The sequence below is a fragment of the Balaenoptera ricei genome, chromosome X (assembly GCF_028023285.1).
Source record: "Balaenoptera ricei isolate mBalRic1 chromosome X, mBalRic1.hap2, whole genome shotgun sequence".
Classification (NCBI taxonomy): Eukaryota; Metazoa; Chordata; class Mammalia; order Artiodactyla; family Balaenopteridae; genus Balaenoptera; species Balaenoptera ricei.
Genome location: NC_082660.1, coordinates 62,640,906 through 62,653,441, shown reverse-complemented (window position 1 = coordinate 62,653,441; position 12,536 = coordinate 62,640,906). Strand labels below are relative to the sequence as shown.

The window sequence follows — 12,536 nt, the reverse complement described above, 5'->3', positions numbered from 1 at the left end:
TGGTATTGTTGAAAACAAAGTGGTAAAAACAAGATGTTAACAGTGGTAATTGAGGAGTGGTGGGACCACAGGTGATTTTTAAAATTCTTTATGACTTTCTGTATTAAAAAAATTTTTTTCAACAAACATATTATTTTTATAATTAAGAAAAGGATTTTAACCCTACATGTAACCATTTGATACTTATAGGAATAAATTCACATATTACTTGTAACAAAATTGAGACTGCTCTCTTGAGAGAGTGTTTCTCAGGAACAGCAGACACAATGAAAGCTACATGGGTGCCCAAATTCAGTTCTTTGATGGTGTCATGACAACATCACCTTCACCAATTTTGTTAAAATGTAAGCAATGGGTCCTTAGTGGAGGGTGGAAGTGGGAAGCAAAAGGGAGAGGTAGCAACCAGTATTTCAACAACAACCAGAACTTTAAGTACTAAAACAGTGTTTGCACATAGTAAGCACCACATTTGTTTGCTATTATTGCTGTTGCTACTATTTAATATAGCAGGTTCCTAAGTTATTTTTACATTTGGTCACCTTGGCCACAACTGGGTTAATCAAGAGTTTCAAGAAGGTTAATCTTAATGATGTTTAACTCCCCATCTTCCACCTCTATACCTCCTATACCAACTAACATATTGAGATTCAACTTCAGGATGAAGTATTCACATACTATTTATAATTGCATGTTTAAATTATATACATTTAATTATTGCTCCTTAAAGATAAGACATCTTACCACTGCTATGGAATCAACCAGCTAGTTTCCCAGAAGCCATAAGTTCCCTAACTATGTGTTTCTGGTGTCATGAGGTTAGATATAACTGGTCAGTCTACTTGTATACTGATATATAATAGAATGAAAATACCCACAAAGGCAGGGACTTCTGTTTTGTTCACTGATATATCCCAAATACCTAGAACAGGGCCTGTAACATGTAGGTACTCAATAAATATCTGTTGAATAAACACTCTGTCATCACTTACACAGCTCAATACTTCACCCAATTTTTATAACATTCTTCATGGAGTAGCAGCATTATCACTCAAGCCTCGAAACACTAAAGGGATATCAAATATTTTTCTACAGACTCTACAGGGAATCAATAATAGAGGCCAAACTGGAATTAAAGGATTCCTATTATCTTTTTATATGGGAATGCCAACTCCTCTAACAATCGGATTAAACAGACTATTCTGACAACAGGGAAAGAACTGGGTGGGAGCCAGATCCAACTGAGCCAGTGAGTTTTCTCTATCAATTTATTAAAATGCAATTTACTAAAAATGCAATTTATTAATTTGAGTTATGCCAGGAAAAACCTGATTTGTATTTATTTTTCTACCCAAAGACAAATTTGAATTCAGAATAATTAAAGATAAATCATTTACCTCCAAGTATGATACTTTCAGAGTAAATTCGAAGTCACTCTTTTTATCAATTTCTTGGAAGAGCAGCTGTATTACTCTAGGAATGACCCCAACTGTTGGTTCATTTTCTTGCTCTGCAGTGTATGCACCGCCCATCGAATAGGTTTTTCCAGAGCCAGTTTGCCCATAGGCCAGGACGGTTGCATTGTATCCTGACAAAATAGAAGTCACATGCGCGGCGGTGCTCAAATATTTTCATCCAATCAATACACTCTACTTCCTTCAGCAATTACTTGTAACAAAATTGAGACTGCTCTCTAAACACAAGGGTCTCTTAGGAATGTCAGACACAAAGAAAAGTTATATGAGTGCCATGACTTTGCACTACTCCAAATAAGCAAAGAAGAAAAATATCAAACCTGAATGTGTGCCTCTCTTGATAGCCCTTAAAAGCTAGGAAGTAAAACACTTAAAGATATGACTGAGATAATGAAGGTGGCCAAGTCACCGTCTAAAAGCCATTCAGAGTTTTATAATTCTACTTTCTCTCTACTTCGAACAATTCTAAATTAGGGCAATTAAATGAAAGTTTTAGAAGCTGCATAAATAGAAGGGATTCCAACGTGTATTTCTTTGATTAACAGAGTCTTCATTCGAAAAGGCAACAAAGTTGCTTTTTACAGTCAATGAAAGCATCCCTCCCTATATGAATTCTCAGACTGCATTTGGACCGTATTATCAGGCTCTTCATAGAAATGTCATCATTTAAGTATGATTCAATGTGATATATGTCCTTTGCTTTTTTTTCTTTTTGAAAGAACTTATTCACCTAAATGAAGACCTTGATGTTCTGGAAGATCTTAAGATGTTAAATTGAGATTTTCACTGTAATAGATTGCTAATATCACCTGGCATGACTCTGGGACAAGAGAATAACATTCCATAATCTTCTGCAATACCACAGATATGTATATATAGTAATAAGTGGGGAAACCAAGTTTCAGTACTTTTTACAAAAACTCAGGGTGCTGTTGACCTGACTGAAAAATACTGGCTTTATCTCTGCAACTGAGAGCAATGTTAACAAAACACATAGATATTGGAATCACTTTCTACTTTATATTGCCTCTAAAGACTATCATTCTCATAGTTTCCCAAGTTAAGAATACTAAAGTAGAACTATAGTGTTCTTACTAAGCTGTGAAAGGTACATTCTGAGGAAGATAACAAGATAATGAAGGGCCTGGATACCATATTTTTTTTTAGGAATGGCTAAAGGAAAGGAGGGATGGTTAATTAGAAGAGACTTAGAATCAAATAATGGTCCTCCAAATGTGTAAATAGGAAAGATTAACTTTATATTGGAGAAGTCTGGCAGACATCACCTTAATCATATGATCAAAATGAACATCAATAGTAATGGAACAAATCAAAATCGTGTGCTGCCTGATAGAATTCAATGAGAAGAATACAGCATCACTTCTGTGATATTCCTGCTAAAGATATATTGATACAACCTGAATCTAATCATAAATAAACTTCAGACAAAACAAAATTGAAGAACAGTTTACAAAATAATTGGCCTGTGATCTTCAAAAGTGTCATGATCATGAAAGTCAAAAGAAGACTGAAGGAGTTTTATAATAAAGGAGACTATAGAAGTAGTACAACTAAACGTAACATATGATTTTTAACTAGATCCTTTTGCAACAAAGGACATTATTGGGACAACTGGTGAAACTTGAATGAGGTCTGAGGACCAGATGGTAGTGAGGTAGCAATGCTAATTTCATGATTCTGATGGTCGTATTGTAGTTACGCAGGACGAAGTTCTTGTTTGTAGCAAATATACACTGAAGTATTCAGGGGGCCATCAGGTCAACAACTCAAGTCAAACGGTTCAGGAAAAAAAAGTTCTTTATGCTGTTCTTGCAACATTTCTGTAAGTTTGAGATTACTGCTTTAATAGTTTAAAAATTTGAAACAAAGTATTCAATGTGTCCTGAGCCATGACATCATTTTAAGAAGTGAAAAAAAAATGTGAATAGCTGTTGCTTGGAAGAAGGCTTCTGTTTGTCTAGAGGGATGAACTAACATCACTGGGTAGAGATTACGGAGAAGCAAATTTCATCTCAATATAATCTAAAACAATTAGAGTTGTCCAAAACCAATCAACAGGACTACCCTATGAGCCAGTGATATCCCTGTTAAAGAAAAAACTTTTAACCAGATGCTGGAAGTTCACTTAGAGATATTGCTAGAAAGTATTTTTCTTTGGATGGAAAGTTAGACTAGATGATGTACAAATATCCCTTTCAACTTTAAGGGACTAGTATGCCATGGTTCTGCTTCTTTTAAATAGCCCTCTGCTTTGAATCCTGAATAACCACTGTACTAGAATAACAATTAGACACCTCTCAGGCATTGCTCCCTTCTTCAGAACTTTGCCATGGTCTTCAATAACACTAAAGCCTTAGCTTCTGTAATCAAGATTATTAACTGGCCAGGGTATTCGGGGGCTTTAGGAAACCTCAAAGGTTTTAACTTTTAAAATATTTTTTCTTAAAGATAGGAGCAAAAAGTTTAACATTTCTAATGTATTTAAAAGTATGGGGACTTCCTTGGTGGTCCAGTGGCTAAGACTCCACGCTCCCAATGCAGGGGGCCCTGGTTCGATCCCTGGTCAGGGAACTAGATCCCACATGCTGCAGCTAAGCGTTTGCATGCTGCAACGAAGATCCTGCACACAGCAATGAAAATCCCGTGTGCTGCAACTAAGACCCGACGCAGCCAAATAAATAAATAAATATTTTTAAAGTTCACAAAAGAAAAAACACAAGTGATAAATGTCAATAAAATATAAAAAGATTTTTTAAAAAGTATGTATGTAGTCATCTATTTCCACTCCTACCCCTGGACTTTGAACTCTTCCAGGACCCAGAAGCTATGTTATTTATCTCTGAATCCCTCAACAGGCTTTGCAGTGCCTGGGCCTCAAGTAGATCCTCATCAGCACCCATCAAACAGCTTAGAATCTAATGAGGTTCCAGGACAAACAAACCGAAACATATACAAGTCAAAGATGAGCAGAACCATAGAAAGCAAATAAAGTATAAAACTAGTTTCAAGGGTACAAGTGATATTTGGTGAGTTCTCAGGCTGTGGGCTTTTTGAAGGCAGGACTCATGCTTCATCCATTCCTGTATTGGCAGCACGCAATCACAGTGCCTAACACAGTGTATGCTCAAGAACCATTTGAAGAATCAAACAGCCTCACCTTTAAATACGCCTTTTATGAGTGGTGCTACTGCTGTATTGAATACTTCCTCCTGTTCAGTAGAGGGGTCAAACACAAAATCGTAGGTAAAGGATTTGTCAGTACCAACCACCACCTAGAGAAGGCAAGGGACAAGGAGTAAGAAAAAAAAATGAAAGGCCAGACCACGCCCCTCACTGCCATTTAGCCCCAGCTGTTCAGAGGCAGGCCCAGGACTCGCTACGCACCTGAGGTTCCTCGGGTACGAAGGAAAGGCACATCTGGCAGCCCTCATTAATCTCTTTGGGGACCAGAGGGCGACATCGCAGTGCCACTCTTACAGGAATGCCCTTCACCTCTTCCTTCATGATCCTACCTCGGCACCGTCTCTGCGGCGGGGGGGTGGGGAAAGATGATCGCTGATTAAGTTTTGTAGGTCGGCAGGGGTGGGAAGGCCTTCTTCCTCAGTTCCGGCCTTCCTCGGAGGGTGTGGTGGGTTAGGGAAGTCAGCGGTAGCCTACGGTGGCGGCGTCCCCGTCCCAGCGGGATCGCTGCCGCGGGAAAGTCACTGTCCCTCAGACTTTGCCACGACAGGACTGCCAGTCAGCCCGACCCTCTGAAGAGAGCGAAGCGGCGTCTGAAATGAAAAGGAGAAGCCCAGCGGAGACGACAACAAAGAACCAAAGCCCCAGGGTACCGGGAAAGGCAGATCCTGAGCTAAGGTGTGCCCCCTTAACTCACCAAACTAAACGTCCCTTCCCCGGTCTCCCGCCGCCCTGTCCCAACCACAGCTTTAACCGCCAAGTTTCAAATCGCTCTCAGAGGCGCCAGCCAATCGGAGCGCAGAAAGCCTGTGCGCGGAGCACGCACGCGGCGCGCGCAAGATGACGCGTTGGGGAGGAGGAGGGCCTGCGCGCCGCACCCTGACCCCGCCCCTTTTCCACAGCTGAGCATCCGCTTCCGGGTCCCAGGCTGAATTGGTGGTGAGAGGAGTACGGGGCGTCTGGGGCCTGCCGGCGGGAGAGGTGGTACGACGATTTTTACAGCGCCGTGGGCGCAGGACTCAGGCACGATGCGGGACGGGTATCTGGAAGGTGGCTGGTGGTAAAGGAAGGGCCGATCTGGGGACCCCCACCATTACTGATCAAATTAGGGGATGTGGGGCGGTACCTTGCCCCGAGTCCCCGTGGATAGTTAGAGTCAGCACTCCCTTGAATTTCCAAAGTAGTCAGATCTTTTTAGACGCGTTCCTGATTTCCTCTTCTCTAGAATGAAGACGGTAACATCTATTTTGCAGGGTTGTTGTGAGAAAGGAGATCATTTCTATAGTGTACCTAACAGGTTGCTTGGAGTCCAGATATTCAGCCAAGTTGATAGTTTTCTTCCTTCTCTCCCAAAATGTTTATCACCTACCTAGAAGTGGGCTGGGCCTAGAGACTGACAGCCTTGGAATGGGTCGGGGTTGTTTTCTGAAACTCGCTGGGCTGCTATCCCTTTTGAACCATTTTCGTCAGCTTTGATTCACCCTTCCATTCCAGGGCCTTGCTGGAGATGGACAGCCGGATTCCTTATGATGACTACCCGGTGGTTTTCCTGCCTGCCTATGAGAATCCCCCAGCATGGATTCCTCCTCATGAGGTGGGAACCATCTGTACAAGGGATTTTTTCCCCATAGGCAAGGGATGATCTATGAAAGGTAGGATGGCAGGGTTAGAAAGCTCAATAGAGAGTGAATCTTAGCCAGAAGTTGGATTCTGAGCAACTGGCCCCATTGGGAACTTCTTATGGAATCCTCCTGCCAGAGTCCACTTACACCAGAGAATTCTGGAAATTCAGAGCCCTGATTTCCATTTTGTCGAGGTAAAGAAGTGGGGAGCTACTGGGTGGCTAGCATTTCTCCACTGCTATCCGTCTACCTATTTGGACAGTGTTATCGGTTCTACTTAAACTAAGTCCATGACTTCACCTTCTCCTGGCTTCAGGGTGATGCAATTGTGTTCTAGATGAAGGTAGTAAGACTGGTAGTAAGATTTCTGGGGTTGCTGTGTCTTGCAGAGGGTATACCACCCAGACTACAACAATGAGTTGACCCAGTTTCTGCCCCGTATCATCACACTGAAGAAGCCCCCTGGAGCTCAGGTGAGCTTATGGAACAGTTGCCTCTTATTCCAGGCGAGATTTGTCCGTACCAGGCCCAGAAGTTGGCCACGGTTGGGGGGACGGATTGGGAAGCAGGTAAGGAGGTAAAGAAACTTACTTTTATGGGCAGAAAAGCTGAGATGCCACTTCCACAACTTCTGACTTCTCTCTGAGGGACACAAGGCAAGCTATCATACAGTGATGCTACTAGATGTTCTTGTGTTTGTGGTCTGTATTGAGCCCCCATTCTGTGCTCTTGTCTTACAGTTGGGATTTAACATCCGAGGAGGAAAGGCCTCCCAGCTAGGCATCTTCATCTCCAAGGTGCGTGTGCCTGGTAGGCAATATGGATAGCTACTTCCCTTTGTTAAGTTATCAGGTTGCAGAACCCTGATGTCCCAAGGCTGGGGAGAGGGATGATGTAGTAGACTCATAGAAGGGGCATAGTGGGGATACCCTTGCCCACTTAAAACTTCCCACCTGGCAAGCCACCCATTTCCCTGCATTGTCTCACACACACACACACAACCGATAGTACCTTACATTTGAATAGCACTTAATTCACTTACATTCTTTAAAATTATCCCACCTTGACCATGTATATTCTCTCCTTACCAACAGGTGATTCCGGACTCTGATGCACATCGAGCAGGACTTCAGGAAGGGGACCAAGTCCTAGCTGTGAATGATGTGGATTTCCAAGATATTGAGCACAGCAAGGTGAGCACAGCAGCCTGGGCTGTGGTGAGGCAAGAAGCCATCCCAGGTAGGACACAGTGGATAAGATTAGCCTGATGTATAACTTGATAAGAAACAATTTCTCCTTGGTAAGAGGGAAGCAGCTATTAGTGACCCAGAAGGTTGGAATGGCAAACTACATTCCTTCTGTTATGATTCTGTCCTGGGTTGTATCTCTTCATTTGTACAAGCTGCTGTGTTCCTTCCAGGCTGTTGAGATCCTGAAGACAGCTCGAGAAATCAGCATGCGTGTCCGCTTCTTTCCCTATAGTAAGTGCCGCTCTCTTTTTTGCTTACCTGGCAGGGCCTTCGGTAGGAACTCTTTAAATACCAATTACTAGAGGCCCTACAAGTTGGAGATGGGGAGTTGGGAGCTCAGGCCGGAAAATAACCTGCTCTTTTCCTCCTTCTTTCCCCCAGATTATCACCGCCAGAAAGAGAGGACTGTGCACTAGAGAGTTGCAACCCACAGCCCTCCACATGGAATCTTCTAGGACGAGCTAGCTAGGCCTCAGGGAAGCCACTTGGGAAACTCTACTCTCAGCCCCACCCTGGCAGAGTGGAGTAGGGAGGATGGGGAGACAGCGAGGCCCTGCCCTGAGCCAGCTGGCCAACTGCATTATCCCACCCATACTGCACTTTGAGTTCCCTAGTTTTCTAGGTGGGCTTCATTCCCTGGAAGGAGAAGGATGATGATGTCTAGGTATCGCTTAGCCTGTGGAGAACCCTGCTAGAGAAGGCAACTGACATTTATTGAATACCATGTGCGAGGCAATTCCACATATGTCGTGTCATTTTCATTAACGTCTACAAATCTTGGGGGCCTCCCACCTAATCTGCCTGGCCATCTCATCCCATCCTTATACTACCAGTCACACACTTTGGAGACTCCAGTGGAACCCCGTTTTCCCCCACTCCCTCCTTCTGTCTTCTCCCTCCAAAAAAGTAAACCACAATGCTGAGGAAATGTTGGTTGATACTGATTTGGATGATACTGATTGGGTGTTAAATGCCTTCGAGATAAAAATAAAAGCTCTTCCAAAGAGAGGAGCCACTAGAAGCAGCAGAGCAACACTATATGTACTTCACAATTATCTCTCTCAGAACATTAGGGAGACCCAGGAAGCTTATCTACAGTATAACTGAGGAATGGTATAGGGTGAGGGGGTACTGGAGGAAACAGTGCGCCTTCCCCCATGAGCTGTGGCCATTTCTCTGCAGGGGGCAGTATTAATATAGTTTTGTCTTTTCTTTTCCCAGATTCTTTCATCGGGAACATAAACTAAGGGAGAGGCTTAGATGCATTTCTTTTCAGGGACAGCAGTAAGAAATTGCTTCCCAATTTCCACCTGGTTGGTTGAGTAGTACTGACTGCTGATTTCCCCCTTGTCTTCACCCCAGCCCCCAAATAACCTTCTGCTATGTTCTTAGCAATCCATTGTTAGAGATTCCAGGCCACGCCTTATGCCATTTCCATTGGCATGCTCACAATACCCGTTCAGAATAGAAAGTTGTCTAATGAGGTACGGGGCGAAGTTGTACCCCATAATGAAAGTCCCGAATTTGCCTTGAAAGAATCCTGGGAAGCTTCAATATATATTTTGAGGCCCTTGCCCCCACTGAGTGATTCTATTGATCTGAGGTGGAGCCTGGATGTCTGAATTTTTATTTTTATTTTTTTTATTTTTTTGTACTTAAAGATCTCTTTATTCAAAGTCACAATACAATTATGTACATCAACTATACCTCGATTTAAAAAATCACAATACAATTAGGAGGCTGCCCCTCTGCACTTTCAGTGCCACTTCTACTCATGTTGCCACAGTTAACTCACTTTGCCACTCTACTCTCTTCTCTCCAAATTTTGCACAAACCAACCAATTTACTGACTCTGCGAAGCACTAATCACCCAGGGTTTCCATGCTTCTTTTTTGTTTGTAATGGATTTTAAAATAAGGCGAATAAGTCTTCAAATATGGGAGACAGTTCTAAATAGTAGTAACATATCTCTGTGAGGAAGTTCTGGTTCTTCCTATGAATCCCACCCCAGCTCTGCTATGGTACCTCTTCTAGAGGCTCGGTGCTATTGTCAGGTAGCAACAGCCTAGTGAGCAGAGCTGGAGGTGCAATCAATCTAGCTGTCTCTGTTTCCCGGGAAATCCCCCCATATAGAATATATGCTCCTGTTTGCTCTGCTGCCCCCCAATGGCCATCTGAGTAAGAAACTAGAGGCTGAGATACTTGCACAAAGGCATATTGGCTGAGTCTACTGAATGTTGAGGTCCAAGACTCTCCCAACTGTCTGTGGTTAAAAGGTTTTAAAACAACTCATCGAAGAAGTGTGGTAAACAGGGTAAAAAGTCCCAGCCAGGTGCCACGGGCCTAAGAGGCAAAAATCCTGCCCTAAATTGGTTCTTTGAGGTATTTAGAATGGTTCTGTGTTGGGGCACCAGCATGATGCAACTGCATTGTGGAGGCGTAGGTATAGCATGGAGAAGGTGCAAACAATAAGAGGCTGAGGTGAAAGGACCAGTCATTTATTGAGGGTGAGATAAGAAAACAGTGGAGAAGGAACTGTATCAATCTTTGAGGTATCCCAGCTGCTGTAGAACTGCATCCACTATAGATGTGTTTTAGCAGTCAGAGACGGCCAGGTGGGATTCCTGGACTCTGCCAGAACTTTCCACCCTGTAACTGTGAGAAGTGGTCAAGAGAAAGTGATAGCATTTTCAGGGGTTCCGTTTTACTCCTAAGCCTAGGAATTGAACAAGAGCTTAGTAAGTGGCCAAGTATTTAAACCATAAACATGAGGTTGGAGGAGAAGGACTGGTACTGGGAAGCCCAAATGCAGTAAGTTGATCATATTAGGCAGAGAGATAACCTAAGCTATCAACAGGAACAATGGTTTTTGATGCCTGACTCATTGGAGGGTTCCAGTTGGATTTCAGCACTGAAGTGTGTGGTAAGGAAGGAAAGTAATAAAGTGGCTGGGGTAAAATCTCAACTCCCAGGGGCATCTTCTAGGAGATACAGAAAAGGAATTTTTATCTTATGATCCCTTTCACTTAAAGGCAAACCAGGGAGCTGCTTTGGGCTGAAGTTAGTCCCATTTTCCCTTCAGTATCAGTCAGGCAGGAAAATTGGCCTGGCCATCAACTCAGCAAAGGAAGTTTGCCTTCTCTGCTTGTACCCTCCCTACCCCAGCAAAGCTGGGAGAAAGGATACTCTCGTCTTCCTTCAGTGGAGAGGAATTACCTCTGAAAGTGAGGGCAGAAGCCATGCTATGGAATAGCCGTGTGTGTGTGTGTGTGTATGTGCAAAAGAAAGAAAAAAGGTCAGGTTTAGAGATATGATTCCAGGCCTCTGCACTGCATGATGGGGAGATGAACCTTACCCCCACCCCACGATAGGACAAGCCAAGGTTATCCAAAAGAATAAGCAGTGGTGAATTTGGCACTGGTCTCAATAAACATCACATTGAGGTCTCTGGATTTTTCTTCTGCCTCCTCGGTAGAGACTTGTCTGGACAAATGAGAAATGATACAAGGGACCAGATAGTGGTAAGACCCCCTTCTGACCTAGAGTTAGTGGATGGGGATAGATCCTTCTGAGGTGTAAAGATGCATCCCTAGGACCAGGAACCCTCGAAGCCCTGAACCCATGACCTTTCTGATCCCTGGCACAGGTAACTCCTCCCAAGTAAATAGAGCACAGTAGACCCTCCCCATTGGGATTGAGCTCTAGGTATGCCAGAAGCAGTTGCAGTTACACCTTTCCTTTTGTTGTTCAGATCAATCTTGTTACCCACCAACATGATGATGATATATTCTGCCTGTACATCTTCTACCCACTTATCTGTTTCCTTGAAAAAGTTGATGTCTACAGGACAATGTGTTGCAGAGAGTTGAAACATTTAGTAGATATTTGGAGAAAATAACGTACCTGTCTTTCTCTCTCCTAGTCTTTTTTTTTTTTTCTTATACACTAATGCTTGTATTTTTTTATCCTCTCTGCTAGTCTTACCAACCTCTCTATTGCTTCCCTCAATCCCCTTTTCAAGTAAAACATGGCATAACTCCCACTTGTGATGTCATAGACAACCACAGCAATAGTTGAATCATGAATGTTGCTAGAATTAGGCTGCAGAAGGTCTCCTGGCCAGCTGCATTCCATAGCTGCAGCTGAACCTGCATAAAACAAATGTTTAGAAAGAAGGTGGAGAAAGATAGAAAAGAAACTAGCTTTTTAAAGGCTAGAACTTAATAAAGGCATAAAAAAAGTCAAGGAAATTAGGTTCCTGAAAAGTGGCTGCTATGGCCACAAACCAGGTGCCTACCATCCTAGTACAGGTCCGATCTCAATACACTATTTTGATTAAGGAAGACCCTACAGAGCAGCAGATTTAAGGATTCAAGGCTACTTGGACTTTGTTACAGCTGGAGATTAGATGAGGACAGACAGAATAAGAAACAGCACAGGATTTGGTAGTTTGGGGAGGTTTCACATTTTATTTCTCCTTCTTTATCCACAGGTAATGTGGGGTGGTGCTACCCTACTGTGATGAATAGGCCTAAGTGATTGAGGTACCGGATTAGTGGCATGAGAGTGAACACTCACTATTCAGTCCTCCAAGTACATGATCTTAGAAAGTCAATTCCAAAGGTCGCCTGCAAACCCCTCCTCTACCCCCAATACCAGGCAGTATTAGACCCAGAAGTGGAGAATAGCCCTTGAAAAGTGTTCTGGCTCAGCTTTTCAACACTTACAATAGATAGCTTTGAGGAGAAGAATCCCCGGGTAAGTTGACCAAAGAAGGGGGCAAAAATGTACTGTGTGATGCCTTGGCGGTGGGCTCACCCAGCAGGCGCCTTCGAAGCTGTTGTACGTAAAGTGGGTGATGATAAGTAGGCCAAGTGTCACCCTGGGCGAGGGGGAAATTGATTCCCCAGAGAACCCCCCCATTCCATTCGATACCATCACACCTTCCTGTTCCCGGAGCCCAACCCAGACCCCCGCTGCTCTGACCCCCA

The 12,536-nt window shown here is 43.3% G+C and overlaps 3 protein-coding genes across 5 annotated transcripts in view; 1 reads left to right on the top strand and 2 right to left on the bottom strand.

Moving 5' to 3' along the window:
- KIF4A (kinesin family member 4A) overlaps positions 1-4,997 on the bottom strand; it is a 125,650-nt gene extending 120,653 nt beyond the window's left edge. Inside the window, exons 1-3 of the mRNA XM_059911463.1 lie at positions 4,878-4,997; positions 4,651-4,765; positions 1,395-1,585 (exon numbers count right to left, since the gene is read on the bottom strand). Of these exons, the coding sequence (XP_059767446.1) occupies positions 1,395-1,585; positions 4,651-4,765; positions 4,878-4,997 (426 nt within the window). The remainder of the gene's footprint in view (positions 1-1,394; positions 1,586-4,650; positions 4,766-4,877) is intronic.
- A 576-nt stretch (positions 4,998-5,573) lies between these two features.
- On the top strand, positions 5,574-8,473 carry PDZD11 (PDZ domain containing 11). Of its 3 annotated transcripts, none has more exons than XM_059911424.1 (7): positions 5,575-5,657; positions 6,168-6,267; positions 6,685-6,768; positions 7,036-7,092; positions 7,390-7,488; positions 7,716-7,776; positions 7,927-8,473. In XM_059911424.1, exons 2-7 carry the CDS (start codon positions 6,181-6,183, stop codon positions 7,959-7,961), a joined length of 423 nt encoding a protein of 140 aa, XP_059767407.1. In that variant the 5' UTR covers positions 5,575-5,657; positions 6,168-6,180; the 3' UTR covers positions 7,962-8,473. The 3 variants fall into 3 exon arrangements, with proteins under 3 accessions (XP_059767408.1, XP_059767407.1, XP_059767406.1); XM_059911423.1 differs by having other exon boundaries at positions 5,578-5,696; XM_059911425.1 differs by lacking the exon at positions 6,685-6,768 and having other exon boundaries at positions 5,574-5,696.
- Positions 8,474-10,888: 2,415 nt separating this feature from the next.
- RAB41 (RAB41, member RAS oncogene family) lies at positions 10,889-12,144 on the bottom strand. The gene is given in 5 exon segments (XM_059911426.1): positions 10,889-11,023; positions 11,278-11,385; positions 11,589-11,639; positions 11,642-11,693; positions 12,124-12,144. Coding segments are annotated over 5 exon segments (327 nt in total). The 3' UTR covers positions 10,889-10,928.
- Between the last annotated feature and the right edge of the window lie 392 nt (positions 12,145-12,536).

Coding starts and splice junctions, on each gene's coding strand:
- PDZD11 (XM_059911424.1), top strand. CDS start 6,181: ATGGACAGCCGGATTCCTTATGATGACTACCCGGTGGTTTTCCTGCCT. Junction 6,769..7,035: donor AGAAGCCCCCTGGAGCTCAG/GTGAGCTTATGG, acceptor CTTGTCTTACAG/TTGGGATTTAACATCCGAGG. Junction 7,489..7,715: donor AAGATATTGAGCACAGCAAG/GTGAGCACAGCA, acceptor TGTTCCTTCCAG/GCTGTTGAGATCCTGAAGAC.